General features: G+C 40.5%; 1 protein-coding gene across 9 annotated transcripts in view; it reads right to left on the bottom strand.

The window, feature by feature from the left end:
- OVCH2 (ovochymase 2) overlaps window positions 1-26,640 on the bottom strand; it is a 108,604-nt gene that overhangs the window by 45,146 nt on the left and 36,818 nt on the right. For 5 of the 9 annotated variants that reach the window (XR_009760615.1, XM_061610503.1, XM_061610504.1 and 2 more), the window contains exon 1: window positions 326-457. The exons of 3 other annotated variants lie outside the window; for them this stretch is intronic. Coding sequence is in view for 4 of the 6 variants with exons in the window: in XM_061610503.1 (XP_061466487.1) it covers window positions 326-416 (91 nt within the window). In the remaining 2 variants the exon portion in view is untranslated. Of the gene's footprint in view, window positions 1-325; window positions 458-13,512; window positions 13,572-26,640 lie in introns of those variants that run through there. One more of the 9 variants, XR_009760616.1, reaches the window with a different exon arrangement.

Raw genomic sequence — 26,640 nt, 5'->3', positions numbered from 1 at the left:
CATACAGGCAAATTCAGATTACACAATTATAGTTGATTGGAAGGTCTTGCACAACAAACCCACTTCCTCAAAAGATCAGACTTTTTGCAGAAGAAATTGAGGAGGAAATGTACTGGAAAGTGTGGGATAACCCTTGCTTTGACACAATGTCATCAAACCTCCACACAAACAAATCAGGATGAATGCTCATTCAATAACCAACATTCCTGGAAACAAATCAGGATGAATACTCAAAAAACCCCTAAGTAATGTCTGTTTGATAGGATGTGAAAACCTGGATCTTTGCATTTTGAAAATAAAGACAAACATGAAGTTATAGCCATACCTGGGTACATAGACATTGGTGTAGAGCTTCCTTCTCTAAGATATGCTGTCCCAAGCACAAGTAAAAGTAGATCGCCTAAGGCCACAGGCATTTTCAGGCTGTAAGTGGCTAAGTCAAGCAGAGTGGAGAACTTTATAGTAACAAAGAAGAAGCTATAACACAGTGGGAGAGCTGTAACTGACTAATAAAAATGTAGGTTACTCATTAATCCAGCTGTAAAGCTTTTAACCAGGCACTACTAAATTTTTCCACATTTAACCAAGCATGATTGATTTTCAGTTCTCAAGGGCCTGGTTTTTTCACTGCTAAATACTTAGCTTGGATCTCTCAAGAGAGTAGCCTATACATTAAAAAGAACAACCAATACAGGCCCCCTGGCTAGCCATCACACAAAGTCCTTCACCAGTATAACTGATAATTAACAACTCCACTTGAGTTATAGTTGTTTCCAAGGATATCAGATCTAGGTTGTTGTTTTTAAGTGTATCTCTTGCGCTTAACAGATCTGACAGCATAGTCTATGTTGACACCATAGCCTAAATTAATTTACCTGGAAGTGAATGTAATGTCATTGGATTCAATTGAGCTTATTACAAATATGCTTGGTTAAGATCTCAGTTTAGGAATATATTTTCAATAAAATACAATTACTAGTTCTATTATGCATGGATAGCATCAACGTTGTGTAAAATTGCAAAAATATTATCTGGCAAGGTCTTCACTCACACAGAAATTACAATCTATATAAAGAAACCCAGAACACTTCATAGAGCCTAACCTATCTCACAGGGTTGCTGTGAGAATAAAATGTGGAAGGGGAGAACCATATATGCCACCTTGACCTCCTTGGAGGAAAGGTGGGATATAAATGAAATAAATAAATAAATAGGTTCTAATGAATAACCCTCCCAAGGCAGCTAACAAAATATAACTAACTATTTTAAAAATACAAATAAATAAATCCCATCACAAAATACAGCAGTAGTTTGAAACCCAGTTAACAGCACTTTTAATAAAATGCAGTTTGAAACAAATATATAAAAAACTAATAAAGATGGGGACATATGTATGTCTTTTGGATGGAGTTCCAAAATACAAAGCCACCACTAAAAAGGTACCGTCTCTAGTGCCCACCAGTCTGATGGATCTTGACAGTGGACTTAAGAGCATGACATCAGAAGCCAATCTTAAGGACCAGCCAGGTTTGAATGGGGGAAAGTGGTCCTTCAGATAACATACCCCCATTTAGAGAATTAAAGGTCAACTCCAGCAATTTAAATTGAGCCTGGAAACCAATAATGGAGTTAGCACAGTATCAATGTTATATGCTCTTAATGGCTGGCCCCCAAAGCACCATAACGGCTGACTTCTGTACCAAATGAAATGTCAGTCCTTAAAGACAGCAGTAGAGTACATTACAGTAGTCTAATTTGTATGTAACTGGGGCATGCAAACCAGCCTACACTAATAACTGGTACTCCTAGTTACCAATGCCACCTGCACCTCCACAGATAACATCAACAGAACTCTCAAACTGCAAACTAGGTGGAACTTGATCCCAAAGTGATTGCAAGCCTCCATCTAGATCAGAACTCTTCCCAACCCAAAGTACTTACAGTTCCGCTTGTCCACCCACATCCATCCCAATACTGCTTCCAAACAACTGCTTAGGACTGCTGCAGCTTCCCTGAGACTAGCAGGTGGAAAAGAGAAGTAGAGCTATGTGTCATCTGCATACTGATTATGCTTTAGCCCAAACCTCTGAGATTTCTCTCAGTAGTTTCATATACTGTAAATATTAAAAAGCATGGGGGAGAAGATGAGACCTTGAGGCACCCCAAAGGTCTCATGCACCACCTTCTGAGTCTTTTCCTTCAGAAAGGAGTGGAGCCACTGTAACACCATTCCTCTCAGTCATACCAGGATACTATGGTTAATTTTATTGAAAGCCATTGAGAAATCTAGCAGAAACAACAGGGTTGCATTCCTGCCATCCATGCACCAGCACCAGTCATCCACCAGGGCAAACAAGGCTGCTTCTGTCCCAAAAACAAGGCCAAGAAAGTCAGATTGGATCCACATAATTAGAGCATCCAAAACTGGATTTGAGAGACCACCACCTTCTCCAGTGCCTTGCTAAAAAATTTTTTTCACACTTCAGAACAAAACACAAAGTGCTGCAGCATTTTTGTCAGGTTGGCCTTCCACTTTCTGTTCCTTCTCTTTTTAAACAGAACTATAAAATATTTTTAAAATTTTATTCTAATTATTTATAACCCGGTCTTCAGGGCTGCTTGCATCTGGGAGAGAAAGGCATTCCAAAGTCGAGGTGCAACTACTGAGAACAAGCCATTGAATACCATATCTCAGAAAAATGTGGCACTATAAGAAGGGTATCCCCCAATTACCTCCCAGTAAAGGTCATCCATCAGGGCAACTAAGGCTGATTCAGTCCCATGACCAGGCCTGAACCCAAACTGGAATGAGTCCAGATAATCAGTATCATCCAAGAACATATGGAGTTGGGAGGTCATCACCCTCTCTGTCACCTTCCCAGGGAATGGGACATTTGTGACTAGGCAATAGTAATTAAGGTCTGCCAGGGAGAACATTTTGAGGATTAGGTGCACCACTGCCTTCTTAAAGGCATTGGTAACCTGCCCCCTCACACAATGGTGTGTTAACTATTTCCTGAACCCACTCAGATGGTCCCAACTGGCTAGCTTGAATGATGGACAGGGATCCAAAGGACATGTAGTGTAATTTGGGAGCCCTTTTCTGGTTGGAAAAGTGACCTAGAAGACCTTAGTAACTATTGCCTAGTCACAAAATGTCCCGTGTAGTGTAATTGCCATCAGCACTCCAAGCACTTGTCCACATAATCAGGACTTCAAAACTGAAAACAATCCCACAGAATAATTAGGTAATATATTAAATAATTGTATTTTTATTGCATAAAATATTTATTTTAGTTGTACAATTATTTAAATGCCACTTCTCCAACCTGAAAAGGGCTCCCAAAATAGCTCACATAGAAAGGGAAATACAGTTAAACAGACACACACACACACAATTCAAACACAATAAAACTGAAAACAGAAGCACGATCAGCAAGGAGAGCAAGGATTTCTTACAGACTAAAAAGCAGGTGATTTAAAACAAATTCCCTAAAGCTTAAAATATTGATTATAAAATACTGAGGCTGCAATCCTATACACACTTCTGAGTACGCATGCACAGGATTACACTGTGAAATAGCTTCTTGGGCCTTTCAAGATCACAAACCTTGTGTCTTCAAGTTACATTAAGAGTATGCTGTTCTTTCATTTGCCCACTGTGTATAGTTTTCTGAAGTGATATGATCATATTATTAGAGATTTTGTGCTCAGATTTCTTTGAACTGGACAATCCCTGTGGGTTTGCCTCTTAAGGTGGGTCTTGGACTTGACAAAGGAATGCAAATAGCCTAGGATATTCAGGTGAAGTCCCACAAAAGGAGTTAACTGTTAGAAGATAGCTTCTTTAGAAAATATTTCTTTGCAATACTCTGAACAGGAAAAAAAGAGCAGAGAAGGGGGAAAGGCATATACCTTCCTCTCTCCTCATCTAAGGATGTAATATTGGTCTGTGAGTGAAAAGAACAGTAGAAAATGATATTTTAAAGTGAGACCCAAGGAGACAGAGAGATGTCAAAGGTTAATTTTGGGCTCTGTAAATCGTGAAAACATTTTGGGATGCTGGATGCTTCTCTCCAAAGATCTGATGTGGGAAGCAGTGGAATTTGCTGCTACAGTCTTTAAACTGTTTTATTCCATCTATGTTCAACCTGTCTACAGGTATGTTTTCCTGGGGGGATGCTCCAGGACTCAGCCCCATTACTGTTTTTGCAGCCACCCCCTGCCACCCCCCTCCTGGAGTCCCTCTGTCTGTCTCTACAGCCAATCAAGCCACAACAATTCCCAACTCAGAGTGTATGCTTGCATTTAAAAGCCAAGCAGCCAGAGAATCCAGAAAGGTCAGGGATGACTAGAGCTAATCAGCAGTCAGTTTGAACCTCCTTGCATGCTAATTGGCTCCCACCATTTATTGTGGGGAGGAGAGAAACACAAAGAGGGAGAGAATCAACAGGAGTTAAGAGAGGGAAGTTTACTGAGGAGGGACAGCCAAGCCTAATTGAAAATGGGGTTTGCATCAGAACCTTACTTGAAAGAAGGGCTTTCAAACAGTCCCATGCAGACCCATAGCAGAGGGTAGGTGAAAGCCACACTGGGTGGGGGGAGGATGGGACAAAGAGTGAGGCAAAGCAGCATTTTCTCACAGAGAAGGGGAACAAAGGAAGGAAGGCTGGCAGAAGGAAGGCTACTCGTAAAATACAAGGAGTATGGCTTGTAAAGCATTTTTTCTCTCTCCATGGGGATTTTTACAGATTGTCCTAGAGAAAGTGGAGGGTGTGAGGAAAGAGACAAAGGGCTAAGAAGAGTGGGGGTATTTTATAGACATCACTGCATGAGACAGAACTCCTTCTCATAGCTGATCTACAAAAAGCAGGTTTCTTTCCCTTGTAAAATACAGGCAGACTCATTCTTCTGAGCCCTTTGCTCTTTCTGTCTTCCCCCACCCCCCTCCATTTTCTTACAATCTGCAAAAAGCACCATTGAGGGGAAAAGAATTGCTTTACAAGCAATTCCCCTTGTATTGTACAGGCAGCCTTCCTTCTCCCTTTCTTCAGCCTTCCTTTGCTCTCTTCTTTGTGAGGAAATGCCACCTCACCCTCCACCCATTCTTCGTAGCCCTCTTTCTCTCTCTCCCCGTGCACCCCCCATTTTGGCTGCAGCGAGTCTGTGAAAGGAGAAAAAAACACTTGTCAAGCCATGCTAAACTATCGTTTAGATAGTTTGGTAGACAGTGCTGGGAAGGAGTCAGTGGTCGTGGTGCACGTTGGCACCAACGACATGGGGAAATGCAGCCGTGAGGTCCTGGAAGCAAAATTTAGGTTGCTAGGTAGGATGCTGAAAGCCAGAACCTCCAAGGTGGCTTTCTCTGAAATGCTACCAGTTCCACGCGCAGGACCAGCCAGACAGGCCCAGCTTCGCAGTCTCAATGCGTGGATGAGACGATGGTGTCGGGTGGAAGGGTTTGGATTTGTTAGGCACTGGGGAACATTTTGGGACAAGCCGGGCCTGTACAAAAGGGACGGGCTCCACTTGAACCAGAATGGAACCAGACTGCTGGCACTTAAAATTAAAAAGGTGGCAGAGCAGCTTTTAAACTGACTGAGGGGGGAAACCCGACAGGAGCTGAGAAAGGTCCGGTTCGGAATAAACCTCCCCCCTGGGATAAAAACCAAAGAAATGATGAAATTTTAAAAGGCGTAGGCCTAGAAGTAGGCATTGTGAGAGCAGGGGCACAGGATATAAATTCAGAAGAGCAAAATTACCACAGGCCTAACCACAAGTGCCAAAGACACTTGAAGAGAGACACTGTTTACAAGTGCCTGTACGCTAATGCTAGGAGCCTGCGAACCAAGATGGGAGAACTGGAGTGCTTGGTCTTAGAGGAGAGCATTGATATAGTGAGCATAACGGAGACCTGGTGGAATGGAGAAAACCAGTGGGATACGGTTATCCCTGGATATAAACTATATCGGAAGGACAGGGAAGGACGTATTGGTGGCGGAGTCGCTCTATACGTGAAAGAAGGCATTGAATCCAGCAAGCTCGAAACCCCAAAAGAGGCAGACTCCTCCACAGAATCGTTGTGGGTGGTGATACCATGCCCCAGGAGGGACTTAATACTGGGAACGATCTATCGTCCCCCTGATCAAAATGCTCAGGGAGACCTTGAGATGAGATATGAAATCGAGGAAGCATCCAAACTAGGAAATGTGGTAGTAATGGGTGACTTCAACTACCCGGACATAGACTGGCTGCATATGTGTTCCAGTCATGACAAAGAAGCAAAGTTTCTAGATATTCTAAATGACTATTCCCTAGAACAGTTGGTCATGGAACCGACCAGAGGGACGGCAACCCTGGACTTAATCCTCAGTGGGGACCGGGACCTGGTGCGAGATGTAAGTGTTGTTGAACCGATTAGGAGCAGTGACCACAGTGCTATTAAATTAAACATACATGTAAATGGCCAATTGCCAAGAAAATCCAACACGGTCACATTTGACTTCAAAAGAGGAAACTTCACAAAAATGAGGGGATTGGTAAAAAGAAAGCTGAAAAACAAAGTCCAGAGGGTCACATCACTCGAAAATGCTTGGAAGTTGTTTAAAAACACTATATTAGAAGCTCAGCTGGAGTGCATACCGCAGATCAGAAAAGGTACCGCCAGGGCCAAGAAGATGCCAGCATGGTTAACGAGCAAAGTCAAGGAAGCTCTTAGAGGCAAAAAGTCTTCCTTCAGAAAATGGAAGTCTTGTCCGAATGAAGAAAATAAAAAAGAACACAAACTCTGGCAAAAGAAATGCAAGAAGACAATAAGGGATGCTAAAAAAGAATTTGAGGAGCACATTGCTAAGAACATAAAAACCAACAACAAAAAATTCTATAAATACATTCAAAGCAGGAGACCATCTAGGGAGACGATTGGACCCTTGGATGATAAGGGAGTCAAAGGTGTACTAAAGAACGATAAGGAGATTGCAGAGAAGCTAAATGAATTCTTTGCATCTGTCTTCACAGTGGAAGATATAGGGCAGATCCCTGAACCTGAACTAACATTTGCAGGAAGGGATTCTGAGGAACTGAGACAAATAGTGGTAACGAGAGAGGAAGTTCTAAGCTTAATGGACAATATAAAAACTGACAAATCACCGGGCCCGGATGGCATCCACCCGAGAGTTCTCAAAGAACTCAAATGTGAAATTGCTGATCTGCTAACTAAAATATGTAACTTGTCCCTCGGGTCCTCCTCCGTGCCTGAGGACTGGAAAGTGGCAAATGTAACGCCAATCTTCAAAAAGGGATCCAGAGGGGATCCCGGAAATTACAGGCCAGTTAGCTTAACTTCTGTCCCTGGAAAACTGGTAGAACGTATTATTAAAGCTAGATTAACTAAGCACATAGAAGAACAAGCCTTGCTGAAGCAGAGCCAGCATGGCTTCTGCAAGGGAAAGTCCTGTCTCAGTAACCTATTAGAATTCTTTGAGATTGTCAACAAGCATATAGATAGAGGTGATCCAGTGGACATAGTGTACTTAGACTTTCAAAAAGCGTTTGACAAGGTACCTCACCAAAGGCTTCTGAGGAAGCTTAGCAGTCATGGAATAAGAGGAGAGGTCCTCTTGTGGATAAGGAATTGGTTAAGAAGCAGAAAGCAGAGAGTAGGAATAAACGGACAGTTCTCCCAATGGAGGGCTGTAGAAAGTGGAGTCCCTCAAGGATCGGTATTGGGACCTGTACTTTTCAACTTGTTCATTAATGACCTAGAATTAGGAGTGAGCAGTGAAGTGGCCAAGTTTGCTGATGACACTAAATTGTTCAGGGTTGTTAAAACAAAAAGGGATTGCGAAGAGCTCCAAAAAGACCTCTCCAAACTGAGTGAATGGGCGGAAAAATGGCACATGCAATTCAATATAAACAAGTGTAAAATTATGCATATTGGAGCAAAAAATCTTAATTTCACATATACGCTCATGGGGTCTGAACTGGCGGTGACCGACCAGGAGAGAGACCTCAGGGTTGTAGTGGACAGCACGATGAAAATGTCGACCCAGTGTGCGGCAGCTGTGAAAAAGGCAAATTCCATGCTAGCGATAATTAGGAAAGGTATTGAAAATAAAACAGCCGATATCATAATGCCGTTGTATAAATCTGTGGTGCGGCCGCATTTGGAATACTGTGTACAGTTCTGGTCGCCTCATCTCAAAAAGGATATTCTAGAGTTGGAAAAGGTTCAGAAGAGGGCAACCAGAATGATCAAGGGGATGGAGCGACTCCCTTACGAGGAAAGGTCGCAGCATTTGGGGCTTTTTGAGTTTAGAGAAAAGGCGGGTCAGAGGAGACATGATAGAAGTGTATAAAATTATGCATGGCATTGAGAAAGTGGATAGAGAAAAGTTCTTCTCCCTCTCTCATAATACTAGAACTCGTGGACATTCAAAGAAGCTGAATGTTGGAAGATTCAGGACAGACAAAAGGAAGTACTTCTTTACTCAGCGCATAGTTAAACTATGGAATTTGCTCCCACAAGACGCGGTAATGGCCACCAGCTTGGATGGCTTTAAAAGAAGATTAGACAAATTCATGGAGGACAGGGCTATCAATGGCTACTAGCTGTGATGGCTGTGCTCTGCCACCCTAGTCAGAGGCAGCATGCTTCTGAAAACCAGTTGCTGGAAGCCTCAGGAGGGGAGAGTGTTCTTGCACTCGGGTCCTGCTTGCGGGCTTCCCCCAGGCACCTGGTTGGCCACTGTGAGAACAGGATGCTGGACTAGATGGGCCACTGGCCTGATCCAGCAGGCTCTTCTTATGTTCTTATGTTCTTATGTTCATGCCCCTTGTATTTTACAGGCATTGTGTGCAAGAGAGAAAAGTCCTTCTCTCAGCTGATATGCACAATGCAGAGGGAAGAAACCGTCTTTTTGCAGATCACTAATGAGAGGGACCTTTCCTGCAGGCAGCAATGCCTGTACAATACCAGCTTCCTTGTCTCCACTCCCCATGGAGAGAGGAGAAACAATCACTTTGTTAGCTATGTGTATGGTGCTTTGGGAAGCACCAAGCACAGGGCTAGCAATGCCCCATATGCAGCAATTTCCAAGTACCTAATTGCCAGCAGGATGTTGTGGCTTGGGAACCCCCTGCAAGGGGTTTTGATAAGTAGGTTGGATAATGATGTCATGTGATTGACAGGTTGATGCCCCCAGTCACCTGCCAAATTTGGCCTGTGAGGCCGATCCTGATTACTCATGAAGGGACCTGGACTTCTAAATTTACCGCTACACTACTGCCCGAATATTTGTAAATATGTCCAAATACTACGAAACACCATATCCTTCTGGGGGCCTCCTTTCAAAAGCTACCAAACCAAGGGTATCACTATACCACTGGAAGTTATCACTGTACGTATTATTTCTCCAATTAAGAACACAAGCCACTCAATTAGAATGTATCACACATAAAAGAAACACTTACTGTGCAACTGTGCAGGGGAGGGACTGTCAAAGAAAAAATATTCGGATCTGCATGTTTTGTGTAGCCTTTCCTTTGGTTAGGATGGCGTGGCAAGGAGTGAGCAGGGCAGTTCTCTCTCCACTGCTCTTTGTCCCTTTCCTCTGCTTCCCATTTTTCTCACCCTTGCTGCAAGGAGGATAAGATGCAATAAAATCTCCTGACAGAAGCCCTGATAAGCATAAGTAAATCTGCCTTCTTCATTGTTTGCCAGCATGTGCTGCTCTTTCCAAGTAAAATCTATGAATCCAAAACCCATTTAGGAGATGTTATTTTTGCAAATGGTCTGTATCCAGAGCCTGAGGCCCTTGGGTTGCCCTGTCATTTTAGGGAGAAATCCAGATTTGGAACCACAATTAAAGGGTCAAATCTTTAAAGTGATTCAATCAAAGCACGATAAAGCTGATCTAATAGCCTGCTCTCTCTTTTTGCCGCATATTGATAAGAAAGAGAAAGAAATTACCCTACACACACACATGTGCATGCTATATGTCAAGCACAGTGTGATAGCTTGTCCATCTACCATAGCTCACCGAGGCTTCTCTTCAGAGGGGAAGAGGAAGTAAGTGAAACAGAAGCTAGTTAATCCCCATTACCATTTGCAGAACTGGCTCAAATGTTTTGATGGAAAAGGAGGTAAGAAACTTCTAAAGTATATATTGAGCCCAACATGTTTCAACTGAAATCCCTCTTCAGGGGCATTTTTAGGCACCACCAACTTAAGTCTTTGGTCCCTAGCTCTGTCATAAAAAGACAGGATTAGAGACCCAAGAGTTAGCTGGATGAGCCTAAGAATGCCCCTTAAGAAGGATTTATATTTGCCTTCCGGGAAGGATTGCTTCGCTTGTGCCTGCCTCTGAGACGAGCTGTCGTCTCAGAGGAAGCTTTTTCAGTTTTAAAACCAGTCAAAAGGTTTTTTTTGACTGGTAAAAACTTTCTCCCAGGCAAGGGAGAAACGAAGAGATCATCCACAAGCTTCGTTGTGTTTGTTGGGGGACTTGAATTCATTAGGATTGCCTATGAACGAAGGACCAGCCAGCAACATTCGCCGGAGCCAAGGAATTTCAAGCAAGCTCAAACTGATTAAGCGAGACGTTTTTCTTTTCTTCAAAGAAAAACAGATTCTAACAGGCAAGCATTCTTCTTTCTATCCTTATCATTTGGCTTAAATTGTTGCAGTAAAGAGATTTGTTAAAAGAATCAGCAGTAAAGAATCCCTGGGTGAGTTATAACTTTTCTCTTTTATACACGGAATTAAGGCGGAAGGAAATCGAACTAGCTTATCTTTGTTTTTATTGCAAAAAGCTGGCCTGGAATTGAGAATTATAAAGATACAAACGGATGAGAGATATCTAATCTGAGGAGAAAAATTTTGATTTATATGAACTTTTGAGTATTATATGTCTGGGACTATTTTTTCTGGTCTACTTCATTTTGACGAATCTGCTTGTTCTTTATGCCACTAACTATTTGGATGCTGTGAACTAAATTTGTTTTGCATTCTTGGACACATAAGAGATAAGACAGTTTGTGCTGTCTACATTATGATGTCATCAGGTTTGGAATATTAACTCCTTTGTTGCTGGAAAAAGAAATAAATTGCTCTTTGCTTGGGAATAGTGCTATATTGGAAATTGAAGGGTTTTTTTTCTTCTTCTTGGTTTTAAAAATGACAATTAAGAAAGTGGCTGAGACCCTGGAAGTAAATATGTTTCAGAAAATAATGGATGAGATTGAGATAACGAAACAAGAACTTAGACATGGCAAACAAGAGATGAAAATTGAATTTGGCAAAATGAAGCAGGAGCTGAAAGAAATAGGGGATTTTATGAGAGAGGAGGTTGATGAGATCAAAGATATAACTAGACAAGCAATAGAAGAAGAAAGAAAAATTAAAGGGAAGATGCAAGTCCTGGAGATTGGAACAGATATATCAAATGTGGAACTGGAAAAAGATTTGGAGTTTATGGACCTTAGAGATAAAGATTACTGTTTGGAATTCAGCGTTGTCCCTGAAGAAATTGATGAAGATATCAGAGATAAAGCTATCAATGTTTCGAAAAAAATTCTGGACTGGAATGATGTGATAGAGCTTGAAATAGAGAAAATTTATAGAATTAATTACAGATATGTGACAATGGAAAAACTCTCAAGAGATGTGCTAGTGCATTTCGTAAAAAAGAGGAACAGAGATATGACTTTACAACAACATTTCAGTAACACATTCAGAATTGATGGCAAGGAAATATTTGTGAGGAAGGAAATTCCCATCAGACTCTTATTATATGACTATGACTATGACAGCAAGATTATTATGGATGCAAGGATGGAAGATGGAAGAGGGAATTAACACTGATAATGGAAGAATGGCTATTGAAATTACTGGACCTAGCAGACTTGATGAGATGGATTAATCGACGTGTTTATTTGGAGAAAAATCGATGGATATATTTCTCAAGGACTTGAAACCTCTCTTTGACTTTTTGCGGAAAGAATAAAGTGATGTTAATGAGATTTGATGATTAATTAAGATAACTACTGGAGGAAAGTGATTTTGTAATACATTAAGAGACAAGTTTGTTATATACTTTAGACCTATAACTGATCTGCGACAAATCGGAAGTCAACATTTTATTTTATTGTATTAGTTATTAATTTGTTTTTGTTTTGTTTTGTTTTTTGAAACTTTGAATAAAAAAAATTAATGGTAAAAAAGAAGGATTTATATTTGACACACATTGTGATCAATAAACACATTTCTGTGTAGCTGGAGGTTTCCACCTTTCTTGTCCTGCATGTGGTACCTTCTGCTTTCCCTTTCCTGTGAAATGTTAGGAACATAGGAGATGCCTTCTACCAAGTCAGACTACTGGCCCATCTTGTCTAGTACCGCTAACACTGACTGCTAGAGGTCCTCCAGAGTTACAAATAGGAGTCTCTCCTACCTGGAGAGGCCAGAGACTGAATCTGGGACCTTCTGCATGCAAAACAGATGCTCTACTACTGAACTACAGTACTTCCCCTGCCTTACATTGGTCCCAATGGCAATGAAACACTTCTCTTCTACCATGAGCTGTGGCCCTTCCCTCGTCCCCCAAAAAGAATGCTGCTTTGATACCAGCAGTGAACTCATAAATGTCCTGCTGAATCAGAACTATCAAGTCCAGCATTCCATTTCCCACAGCAGCTACCAGATGCCTTCTGGGAAGCCCAAAAGCAGGACATAAGGGTGATCATTCTCTCCTGCTGTTGTTCTCCAGCAGCTGGCTGCCTCTGATCCTGGAGGTAGTATATAGCTGTCCACTTTACTCTTGTGAAGTGTACTCCTAGTAGGATCATTCCTTGTTATTAAAAGAAAAAACTGAAAGAGATAATTCAGTTTATTCCCCATAAATTGATTGTAAAGAGAGGTGCTTTTAGGGTGTATTCCACTGATGAGGCATTATAAAAAGGACCTTAAATGCAAAGCAAACCACTGTGATTTTAAGAGGCCAGTTTTCTTTTCAAAATGGAATGCTTCCAAAATTTCAGAAATGTTGACCTTTTAAAACACCCAGGCACTATTGTAATATAAACCACTATTTATAGAATGTACCTCCTAGGATTCCATGGCTCCTTAAAACTTTCTGGAAAAATAACTGCAGCAGTCCTTGACCATTTCATGCATACTTTACAATTATGATTTTAAAAGCTTGTTTCCCAGTCCACCTTAAAAGCTCGGTTCTGCTGAAATCTGCTGCCAGTAACTGCTACTCCCCATTCCTGTTTCTGCTTCTTGCCATTTTTCTTTTCAAAAAGGAATGAGCAATCTACTTTTTTATATGTAAGTAAACATATTCAAAAGAAAGTATAAGTAAGGTGGCAAACCTAAGGCATTTGGGGGAAGGCAAATGCAGTCCTCCAGACCTCTCTGTCTGGCCCTCAACACACTCCCTCAGACATGCCCCCTCCCCCGAGCCATGCCCCTCACTGGCTCAGCTCTGCATCCTCCTCAAGTGCTTTTACCTGACTGGAAAGTGTCCTTGAACTATTAATAACGCCTCTTGCTTGCAGGACACATCTGTGCAGAAAGAAACTTCTGGAATTCGTGGGGCTGAACAAAGCATCACATCTGTTGCTGCCCACTTGTTGCTATGGCCCCACCCACCACTGGATGTGACCTCCAGAAGGTTGCTGAGAAGCGAACGTGGGCCTCAGGCTGAAAAAAAGGTTCACTACCACCGCTGGCATAAAGTACTTCTGATAAGGAATGAGGAGTGGTGGCAACTGAAAGTGGGCTGGTGAAGGTGAACCACTGATAGGCAAGTGGTTTATTTTAGCTACTTCTAAGATAAACAGGTACTGACCAATCTCCCTTCACGTAGTAGGCAGCTAAAATCTGGATGACCTTTACTGTCAACCCACCTAAACATTATTTTTGCTACTTATCTACCATGTGAAGCTGGAAGTCAGCCAAGTCAGAAGTGTGTGTAAAGCTAACATGGCTTATTCTAACTGCAATTTCTCCTTTGCAAAGTGGGATTGGGTGATCATGGCAGGCAAGCTGAGAGAGCAGGAACTAGAAGAGGAAGAGGCAGGTGAAGGAAGAACTAAGTCTCCCCCTCCTGCTAGCTAGTTTTCCACTAGAAAGCTCTCTCTCTCTCTCTCTCTCTCTCTCTCTCTCTCTCTCTGCTTTTGGCAAGGAGAAGCTGTGCCTAAACTTTGAAGACGACATGTCGTAAAGGTGGGATGTGTCATTCGGAACTCAGCATCCCTGCACATTCCCAACCTTCTGTTTCATTCATAATTCAAGGGTAGGGGGGAGTAGAGGCTGGGGTCAACTTTTCCCCTGCCCATGATTTTTCATGCAAGTGCTCCCCAAGGCATTTTAAATTAATTCCACTCACACCTCAGCTGGAAACCAAAATAATCCTAGCTAAGGAGAAAACAGCTCTGGGGAGCATATGGGGGGAGAGGGGAGAGATGGCAGCCATGGAAGGAATTAAAGATCCTTCCTCTCATCTACTGATTTTCCCCTGTATGTGCCTCTATCCCCTTAACATTCTGAGCATCTGAGGCAGCCTTCATCAACCTGGTGCCCTCCAGATGTTTTAGCTGTGCTGGCTGGGACTGATGGGAGCTCTAGTCCAAAACATCTGAAGGTAGAAACAGGTTGATGAAGGCTCATATGCTCCCCAGTCTTAGACTGTTTTGAAAATATGTGTTTGCTGAGAAACCATCTTGTTCAACCTATGTTAGGTACAGAATTAGAGCCTACGCATCAACAAGCTGTACTCCTTCTCTCTAATAAAAGTATTTCTAACATAGGCTATGTACCTATAGCCAGCCACTCCCATTCTTTCTTTCACAATAGGCAGAATGGTTGTGTCCAACTAAAACAGGGGTTACCAACCTTTTTTGACCAGAGGGCACATTTCAAATTATGAGAGAGTGCACCAGTCACAAAATGGCTGCCATTGAGGTGTGGCATAACACAAAATTAGACAGCAGTCATGGTGAAGCGTTTCCCACAATTGTATTTCCATACTAGAAAAGGCTTCACCTGTTGAATTTCTGCCTGACACAGAACTGTTAAAGGCAGATGAACCCTGTTTTTCCCCATTGCCAATCCTAAACCAAAGCCTAGGCTGTCATCCTTACAGGGACGCAAGTTGCTTTAAACACAAAGAGACTTACTTCTGAGTAGACATGTATATTATTGTACTGTAAATTAACTATATGGTGAATTTTTCTTGAGTCCTTGGTCTTTAACTCCTGCAAACCAGGAGACATGCTTAAATCTCTTTGGAAAGTTTTCACATTTGCCTTTTGGAGGGAGAAGGATTCTTTAACATTCACCTACACCTATTGTCTAGTAGTAGTACTTGCAGAAAATAACGTCTAGGCACTACCTGATCTCAGGTGAATTCAGCACAGGAAAGATGCATCCTAATTGCTAGAGGAAAAAGAAGGGCAAACTGGAGATTCCAAGGACTAGGGGAAAAAAGACAGAAGCAGTAAAAATGCACTAAAAGGGAGGGCAAAACAGCAGCTCTTTAGGACCTTAGGACCCCATCAGTAGGATTCCTCTTGCCTGGTGTTTAAACAACTCACTTATCAATCACTGCTCTGACTTCACTCATTGGCTAATAACATTGACAGGCTGCAGCAGCCAGGCTGGCTCATGTCACATAAATCACTTAGAAGGGTATATGCACATTTTGCTAGAGACTTCCTTTTTTTTTTTTTTTAATGAAAGCTCAGATTCTGGGCTACCTGCTGAGGGTACCACTGAAGGTATTTACAGGCACCACGGTCCCTGCAGGCAATGGGTTGGTAACCCCTGAACTAAAATGAAAGAAACATGTAGAAGAAAATCTTAATTTGTTAATAGTAACTGTAACCCATCCTTGCTAATGTATTAGTTGTTCTTTTATACTTGCCTATGACCAGTTTTGGCTGTATGAAAGTGCTCAGTGGGGAGACATTATTAATGAAAATTAGGCCTAAAGATAAATGATTGATTGATTGATTGATTGATTGATTGATTGAATGTATATCCTGCCCTTCCTCCCAAAGGGAGCCGAAGGAGCCTTTATAAAAATTATATTGAAAAAGGTCATGCAGTCTCCTAGTATGTTGTCAAACCTCAGTGTTCTAATAAATGGCAAGATTGTCAAGAGGAGACAATACATTGGTTCATAGAGCTGAGTGAGGAAAAATACTGAGAACAAAGATTTCCTGGGATACAAACTTGGTACGTTCCTTGGTAGTATTCATAAAGACCTGCTGTCTGACAGTCTGCTGACCAGCCTGCTAATCACATAAAAGGCTGTAAATTCCAAAGCCACATTGACCTTTGGTGAAAATATATACATTTGGATCAAAGAAGTAATTATGAATAAACTCATTTATTTTATCTTCTCCCTTTAGCGAACAATCCAAGGAAAGATTACACAATGTTCTGGGATTTATACGGAAAAGAATAACTTTACATATATTCATTCAGTGTTTTCCCTGGAAATGAAACAAGGAAGGTTTTAATTTTAAGGAAAGGGAAAGATTTGGCAAATGTAGGGCTCATCCAGACAACTGCAAAATGTGTGACATGCCCGCTATGTGTGTTCGTTATTTTTCGGTCATCCAAATGACGTCTTGCGCTGTTACGCATTTTCGCGGGTTAAATCCGCTCCTTGCAATACCGGCAAAAATGCGATTTGCTGTTTAAAATCGGGAATCATCTGCTGTGCCTTCAGGAGTTAGGATGCAATACAGCGGACTTTACAGCTGATGGGTGGTTCTTGGGCGTTTCCCCTTGCCCCTTCTCCTCATTCCAGCCAATCACGTATCTGCACTTTTGCGCATGTGCAAGAATAAGCCCGGGAAAATTGAACCAATCATTGCAATGGTAGGGTGCTGGGGGGGGTCTGCAACTACTGCGCAGATGCATTTTATTTTTTGCCAGCCTGCAAACTGGGCAGCCACTCTGGGTGAGATCTGCAATGCACAGCAAGCGAGAAAGGAGGGATAGCTGGTTTCAGCCTGCCTCCGGAAAGCTTTGTCAATTTCATTGTACTTGCTGGGGGTTTTGCTTCAAATCAGAAAAGCATACATTCCTTTAAGTGTAATATGGCAAATACAAACAAGAAAAGGGCTTCTGGTCAGTTTCAAGCCTGCTCCAGAAAACTTTGTCAATTTCATTCTTGGTGGGAAGGAAAGGGAGAAGGAGGGGGGTGACACGTTTCCTGCTTTTTTGGAGAAATAAGTGCAATTGCCAGCGTGTGTATCTCCTTAAATATTAATAAAGGCAGAAAAGCATACATTCAGTTAAGCATAATATCGCAAATACAAACAAGGCAGGCGTGAAACCGACCAGCAGCCTTTCCTTCCAAGGTGAGAACTCCTTTACAGCCATATTGTGCTTCGTTGCAAAGGGGGAGAGAAGCATACGTAATTTTTTTGCTGACCAATTGGTTGATAGGGGGAGGTTTTAGAGGTGGAGCTTGGAAAAAGCAAAAAGAATGTAGGGGTCTTACCGCTGCGGTTGCGGTTGCAAAAAAGCATTTTTTTTTAATTGGGAAAGAGCGAACTAAAAGGCAAAGTGAGGACTATCAAATGACAAACCGAATATGGAAACCGTGGATTATCCCGCTCTGTTTGGATAAGCCCGTAGACTCAAGGTTTATGAGAAAATCATAAAAGATGAAAAATGTTTCACAATCATTACCATTTCATTAGATTTAACTTGTTTTAATTAGATACATTTACACTGTTCTTCTGTTTCTTGATTTAAGTTTGCACAAGGCAATTCATTTCTCAAGGTTTCTACAAGGTAATTCATTTTTCAAATGCAGTGAGTTAATTTTTCAGTTGCTTCTCGTGCACCTAGTAGTTCTGATCCTTCAGTTCATTTATTTAACAAAAGTTATATACCGCTTGATTGTGAAAAACCTCTAAGTGGCTTACAAGCTAATATACTTATTAGTGCATTCACATGGAGATCAGCCAGAAAGTGACTTCTTTAAGAATATACATTCTATTCAGTGATGAGAAAGAACACACTGAACTGTAGTTGTTTGGAAGTAGACAGATATTAACTCTACTATGTTTATTCCAGGAAACACAGCAATAAGTTTGGTTAAAGTAATTATGATTATAACTATTATTTCAACTAGAAAATGACAACCCTGCCTCTGACAAGTTGATTTTGGTGAAGGAGGATATTGATAGAATTCAGTGTGTGTATGTGAGAAACAGACTATAAGACATTCTCTGTATTCTTCTCATATCTTCAATAATTTCATAGTAGGCTGATTTCTCCTTTTATTTTTAGTACATAGAACATTACATGCTTCATTTTGTTGAGAAGAGGTGGTCTCAAATTATAAAGATTTACTTTTGCTCTAAGTAGTGCTCCAGGGTGTGAAACTGACTTGTGATAATTTCAGTTCCTCAGTGGAGGTACTTACTGAAAATGACTGGTTTGAACGCAGTACAGACTTCTATAACTTTTAATGGTTCCTTTTATTATTAATCTTTATTTTTGTTTCCTGTCTTTTCAGAGTCCCTATTTCAATTCATAATAGGCACACACACTGCCTATTGGTGAGTTGGAGGGAACACAAACACAATTTGAATAAGTCAAGAGCCACTATAAAAACATATGAGTAACATGTTTAACGATGTCAAATTACATAATCATTACTATTTTCTGACAATAGTACATGTTGAGTGTAATGTTTAATTGCACCCTAAACTCAAGAGAAACTGGAAAAATACTAATTTAAGAGCTAAATTGCTCACAAATGAATTGTTCTGAAAAGCTCTGAAACTCAAGCCAAATCTTCACTGTCTCTGACTCACTCTTATCAAACTTTCATTAAATCACACATAGCAAAGACATGAAAGAAGCACAAATTGCTGTTTCGCACATTACACCAGAAGCATGAAACAATAATGCATAAGACTACCTGTACCACTTCCTGTAGTAACACTTCCTTGTAGTGTAACAAAGCCATCCTTTGCCTTGTCAATGAGATTTTTACTTCCCTCCCCCATCTCAGCCTGTAAGGCTACTACCTAAACCAGCCTTTCCCAACCAGTGTGCCTCCAGATGTTGTTGGACCACAACTCCCATCAGCCTCAGCCAGCATTGCCAATGGTCAGGAAAGATGGGAGTTGTGGTCCAACAACATCTGGAGGCACACTGGTTGGGAAAGGCTGACCTAAATAAAACATTTCCTCTCAATCTGTAAGGCTGTTATATTTTTCTTGGAAATTAACTGAAACTAACCATTCTAATAAGGCATACCAAACTGCAGTGGTGCCTGGGATCTGGCTAGTCTCCATGGACATACATCAATAAGAAGGTGCAGGTGGACGATGCTCTCTGTGCACACCAAGGGCTTGGCTCCAAAAAGATTGCATTGTCTTTTCACAAAGTATGTCCCCTTGGGGAGCCTCATAAAATAGACATGTAGCCAGGACTGTGTCCAAATGGCCCACAACAAAGTGACAAGCCATGCCAAATTGTTTCAGTGTTTCCAAAGAGGAAGAAACATTAAAGGCAGTTCATTAATACATTCTGTTTCGGTCAGTCAACAATAACAAGCTTTGGCTAACATACATAACAGGAACATGTCCAGGAACTTGTAAGATCTTGCCAATATTTAGATGTTGTAAGTGCAGAGGACCAGTCCATCATCACCATCAATTTATATCCCACCCTTTCTCCTAAGGGAAGCCCAAGGTGGCAAACAACAAGTGATAAATCGCTAAAAACATCTTTAAAGCAAAACATCTTTAAAAACATCTTACAATCGATCAGCTGGGTCTACTGTCCTTGATGCCCACTCTACTCTCCTTCCCATCACTGTAGCTCAATTGCCTTCCCCTTCTCCACAATATACTGTCTCTTTTTAAATGAAGCAATTTCCCCTTGTTTTTATCTCCTTGACTCTCTGCAGGGATTACCAACCTTTTGAGGCCAGTGGACAGAATTGGAATTTTGAGAAAATGCTATGGGTGCCAGTCACAAAATGACTGCAGGGGAGGGGGACACAAAATGGCTGCCAAATCTAAAAGGGTAGAAAAAGAGACAGAAACACAAAATGGCACAGACACATTCCCTCATCAATAAGAAAAAAGTCATCTACATCAGCTACTACTGTGATTGCTCACAATGAGAAACTCCTGGCATCCAGAGAAATATGGACATAAGAGGGTGAGGGTGTTCAGTGTAGGACAGCCTGAGACAGAGCAAAGAGTCTGCATTGTTCATATGCACTGTGGATTCTTGAGAGAATATTTAATTCAGATATCTTCTATGGTGCCTGCGATAGTACAGTATGGACTGCCTTCAAGTCGATCCCAACTTATGACGACCCTATGAATAGGGTTTTCATGGTAAGCGGTATACAGAGGTGGTTTACCATTGCCTTCCTCTAAGGCTGAGAGGCAGTGACTAGCCCAAGGTCACCCAGTGAGCTTTATGGCTGTGTGGGGATTTGAACCCTGGTCTCCCAGGTCATAGTCCAATGCCTTAACCACTGCACCACACTGACATTTTGGGGGCACCATAGGAGGTATCTGAATTAGGAAATTTATAGAAATTAGATTCACAGGAAGTCTGTGCTGATTTTGAAACCTGATGAATGTTTACTATTCAAACATGTAGCTCAATATGAGTAGGTGTACATAGGTGTAGGGGGTGCCATCCTTCCACTATTCCAGACCACTGCAAAGTGGCTTTCTACTAACAAAGGGGGCCATCCTTTACCCATTAATTCACAGACTCTATCTTCCCCCGGTCAAGGCAGTTCTTATGCAACAAAGGAAGAGAGTTTCCCTATGTTCCTCTGACCTTAACACTGCTGGCAAATAATCACTATAGCAGCAAAGATTGTTTAATAGCAACAATGTGCCTGAAATTGAATATTTCTAAGACTATAATATATTGCTTAACACATTACAGTTCCACTATTCTAGCATGGAATACATTAGGGCATAAGCATGATAAAACCTAAGTATGATAGTGTATAAGAGGAAAGAAAGGTGGTTGGGGGAAATATCTTAAACCTAAAGATATTTAGAATATGGAAAAAGAAGCAATCACATAAAGAGATGTCTCTCAGTCCTTTTGAGACAAATTCAGTTAATGGGCTTTGGCAGAATAACATCAGAGCATAAGAGGCATGATTCAGTTTCTGTCCCAATTCAACTGTTTAAGGGCCTCAATTCTTCTTTTAATTTTAATTGTCAATGTATACTAGGATGGAAGAAACACTTTAGCTTTGATGCTCCCCACCTGTATTTTATGATCTCATGAGTTGTTCTTTTCTTACCTGGGGTGTAAGGAGATTTACAGATCTCCACAGGATGTTTAGGTAATAGGTAAGCCTTGTGAAGACACCTCTTTTGCCCACACTGCCTCATAAGACTAGACCCTATAAATCTAGTAAGAACAAGATTCCAGCTGTCTGTGTCTTTCTTGATGCAGGAAAAGTGTTTTGACAGGCTAGAGCAGCCTTTTCTGAGGCAATGTATGGCAAGATTTCCATTTGTGAATAAATTATCCAAGTGGATAGATATCATCTATAGTTCCCCAACATCAAATCTGATTATTAATGGACAAAACTCAGCTACACTGCACCTGAAAAGAGGAACAAGGCAGGGATGACCCCTGTCAGGGATGCTTTCTGTACTGTCACTGGAACTGTTAGCTGCAAGAATTAGACAACAGATGTACAAGGTATATTTACTGGGGACACTGAATATAAAATAAGCCTATATGCCAATGACATGGTAGTATTCTTAACAGATGTGGAAAGATCAGCAGAAAAGTTTGGAGAAGAACTGCATGATTATGCCGTAATTCTGGGATATAAAGTTAATGTATCTAAAAGTGAACTACTTTCCCTGAATCCTAGAAACAAGAAAGTGAAGGAGAATTAGGTAAAACAAATTAAACGATCTAAAAAGGTGAAGTACTTGGGAATATATATGACAAAAAAATTGGAGGAGCTGTACAAGATCAACCATCACAATCTCCAAAAACAATCCCAAGATGACTTAAGAAGTTGGGTTAAGGCAAGTAACTCTTTACTGGGTGGAATAAATATCCTAAAAATGAATGTCCTCCCTAGGAATTTATTTTTATTTCAAAATTAGTTAGTACCCAGAACAACATCAGTCATAACAGAATGGAAAAGAATTATATACAGATTTATATGGAAAGGAAATAAACCCAGAGTATAAAAAAGTGGGGAAGGAAACTCAAAGAGAGGTCAGGTTAGGCTTCCCTGACATGAGCTGCTATTTTGATACAGCTGGTCTGGTTTGGCTGATATAGTGGAATGATACAACAGAGAATCAGAATAGACCACTGCAAGAACTTTCAGTTATAACTAAAATTATGAACTTATTATGGATAAGCATAAAAGAAAGAAAATTTGTATGTAGAGGAGGAACAACATAATAAATACCTGTTTGGAGATATGGGACCAAAATAAACAATTATTGCCTAATACCTGTTCCCTGGCTTCTTTAATATATGATTAAATATTTAACTTAAAGGGCCAGTTAGGAAACTTTAAAATGTGGAAGAATATAAAGCTGGAGACTTTTCAGGATTAGAAGGAGACAAAACGGTGAAACAAGTAAAAGTTAGGCTAAAACAAGACCCCCCCCTTTTCTCAGCTTATACAGGTAAGAACATTCCTCCATCAGCTGATTTGGAAAGAAAAGACCTTATCTGAGATATTATTAGAGACTGAGAGATCCAGACCTTTATCAAAGGTGTTGATACCTTTGGTTCAACACCAGGTGTTTAAGAAAAATTCTAGAGCAAACCCACACCATTTTATGCAAAAATGGAATAAACATCTGAATATGGAGATTCCCAAAGAAGTATGGCAGTTCACATTCCAAAAAAGGTCCAATACTCAATTTCAACATTGTAGAAAGAGAATTGTATAAAGATGGCAACTCAATGGTATTGGACCCCTTGGAAAAATAAAATGATAAGTAAGACTAGAGACAGAAAGCATTGAATCTGTTAGGAGCAGAAAGGAGATTTTTGCATATATAGGGCTGTAGAAAAGCAAGAGGTTTTTGGAGAATTGTGAGATAAATAGGGAAAGAAATGTTCAACATTCAGTTGGTTGTAGATCCTTTGCTATATCTTTTAAATTGCATGCAGGGGCAAGAGAAACGTTTTTAGAAACATCAGTCACAGGTTTTATATATAATAACGATTGCAAGGATACTCTTTGCTAAAATGTGGAAACAGGAAAAAGGATTAAGGAAAACAGAACTCGTTAGGAAAATTTGGGAATAGTTGAAAGTCATAAAACTGACTGCCCTACTGTGACCTTATAAAATATTGAAGGAGGAAATGGAAAAATGGGCTCCAACAATAGCTTATATTAAAAGAGAGCTGGCTATAAAAGATCTAGGAATAAATTATCTGCTGCCATAAATTACTAATTATAATTCATGATAATTATTATAATTATTATTAATAAAGTACTATTACTCATTATTTATAAATAATAATTATCTATCATTATTATAATTATTAATACTAAATGAATGGCTAATTACTAAGATCTCTATATTGTAAATTGTTTGCTAAGGTGATGAAATTTGATTTGCATTTATTGGCATTTCTTATGTGTATTTTTGATTAATGTAGTAATGGATCTTTCTAGCTTAATAAAAATATTAAAAATAAGAAAGACTAGACCCTAGTATTTTGGAATTCCTGTTGCTGTTTTTATAATACTGTTTTAATGTATTTTTGATTTTTAAAATATTAAGCGGTTTAGAAATGCTTCCAAATAAATAAACAAATGGCACCTGGCAGCCTGATCACAGCTGTGTCTCACATTTTTCAATCTCACTCTCCATATTTGGTATGCCCAGAATGCCTTGGTCTTTGCTAGGGATGGAATCCTCTACTTTTTTACATTTTTAAGTGTGGCCTCCTTGTGGTCGTTAATGATCTGATTCCTTTTTCTTTCGTTATCTTATCCTTTTTCCAATTTGCTCTGATATTTATTTATTTATTTGCTTTGTGGAGAATTATCAATATTATAATTGCTATTTATTCATGAATCTCCACTGGTATTGATGCTTATTCTGAACTCTGTAATGATTGCCTGTTTACATTCCTTTTCAAGTGCAATTTAGGTAGATAATTGCCCAACTTCAAGTCAGTATCTTCTCCTCTCCTGCTTTCCTAAGATATTCATAGAAAAATCCTTACCCCTGCAATTAAATTACTTTGAAAACTGAGCTCATCGCTAGCACACACACAGGCCAAGGAAGGAGAGGGGGAAAGTGAGTGAGGTACCCTCAGCTTGGCAAGTTACATGAATGGGTGAGCAGGAGCCAATCCTCTGCCTGCTGGAAATAGGTAAGCCACACAGGCATTAAGCTGGTCTGCACCATTCACGCATGTCGGGAGGGAGGCAGGTGGGGGAAGCCATCTTGGCTCAGGTGATCCTTCTCCTTGCCATTTCCTTAGAAGAATAGCAGTGGCCAGCCTCTTTCCCTTATTGAAGCTGGCTGCCTCAGATTTGGGATTCCTTCTAGCTCCATCACTATGGAACAACACTGAGATCCCTGGAGGTCTCTCTCTCTCTCCTCCTTTGCTCCCTGCCTGTTCCACTGCAGACCTGACAAATCTCATTTAACAGATTACAACAGCCCTGTCCACCTGCCCAATACACTCAATGACATGAGTGAAAGGGAATACACATTTCAAGAGCTGACATAGAAAGTTAAGATCGATAAATGTTTATGCTCACACTATCAATGATTTCAAAGCAGATTTAAAAAAAACAAATTGGAAAATAGCCATGGAAAGTTGTGACTCCTAAGTCCTCTCAGCAAAGATAGAGAATATTAGAAGTAATGGATAATCCAATGGCAAACCCGATTACCGAGTAAACAGAACCCATCCCTAGTCTTTGCTCATCTTCATCCACCAGTTTTTCCACCTAGCACATTGTGTAACCTCCTTGGGCTGACCTTCAGTGTCTTCCTCTGCTTGTTTGTTGGTTGTTTTCCTTATTACTTCACAGCTTTATAAAGGACAGGAATTTTGTGAGAGGCATGAGTGAAAGAGCTAAACAGCCATAAAGCTTCTCAGCTGGACACAAACAGACCCAACCTGTCTTCTCGTAAGTCCTGCCAAATCCTCAACACCCACACATCCTCCATGAATTCTTTTTTTAAATTAGCAGTACTGTATAGCTAACATCTTCTTGTCCTGCTTCCAAGGTTCTTCATAGGCATCCCTCTGGCAGGCTGCTACTGGAAAGATAAGGCTAGACTTGATAGATTTGGCCCAATCCATCAACCAACAAGGGGGATTCTTATGATCCTATTTTCACTTTCATTTGAGATGATGCTCTTTCATAAAAGAATAAAGGTAGGCAACACTAGTACATTTATGGGCCATATTTTGACCAAATGTCTCTTGCTTCTTGGAATTTTTGCATGCGCTGAGGGGGAGTCATTCTCTGAATTAGCCAGACTTTTCTGACTGAAAAACTAGCCACACACAGTTCATCATTTGGAAGATGTAAGTCATTAAAATTTCAAATTATAGCACAGTTTTGTTAGACTGACTTTTCTTAATTTCCTTTGAAAGAAGTACTTTGTACCTGGGGTTAAGGTAAAAAACAGGAAAACTACTGGTTTCCAAACCTCTCTCGTGCCTATCCCCTTCTTTTCTTCTCTGTTGGTTTCCTGGGAAACACCTCTTTCGTCTGCATCTTTATGGCTGGGGTAGTAAGAGGCCCTCTCTCACTGCTCTCAAAGGGTCCTCTTGAGCTTCTGATTATCAAGCCACTCTCAGTTACTGGGCTTTGTGTTCAGTGGTTCAGTTGTAGGTGAGGTTCAAGGCAGCTGAGGTATTTTAGGTTTAGGGGGATGGAAACCCCCCCCAGGGGTGGGAACCCTCCCTGAACCAATTATTGCTTCCTAGTTCAGGTTTGGGTCAGGTCCCTGTATCAAAGCCCTGGTTATGTCCCAGCTAAGTATATTTGGCTGTCTTGCTTGCTATATTTTAAATTTAAAAGATGCAGACAAATGGAGGAGAAAAAAAACCAGACTGTTTTTAATTATCACGAATTATAGTCCTGAGCTGACCTAGCACAGAACTATACCAGACTGATCTGAAATATAAACAGCTGTCCAGTTATTTGTAGAAGGGTATTCTATAGGATTATAAAATAAGAGTTAAAATTGGGAAATAAGATACCTTTTACTAGACTAGGAACTATGATACCTGTCTGGTATGCTTTAAGTTGCATTAAGCAGGGGGTTGAACTTGATGACCTAATAAGCACCTTCCAAATCTACTACTCTATGATTCTGTGATTGCTTTAGAATTATATGTAGTTCTTATAATACAAAAAAGTTATTTTCATACTGTTCCATCAATAATAAGTCATCCTACAACATTTGTCACCTTGCAATCTTTTTTACAATGCAGATAATGGAAAAATCTTATCTTTAAAAATGTATCAATGTCATTAACAGTGCAGTCTTCTCAAATGTAAGCCCTATTGTGTTTAATCTCAAGTATGTATAGGACTGCTGCCTAATACTGACACGAGGTGGCAATAGCATACAATTTCTTCC

Source organism: Rhineura floridana, chromosome 2 (genome assembly GCF_030035675.1).
Source record: "Rhineura floridana isolate rRhiFlo1 chromosome 2, rRhiFlo1.hap2, whole genome shotgun sequence".
Lineage (NCBI taxonomy): Eukaryota > Metazoa > Chordata > Lepidosauria > Squamata > Rhineuridae > Rhineura > Rhineura floridana.
Note: the sequence above shows the minus strand (reverse complement) of the source record. Positions and strands in the feature narration are given on the sequence as shown.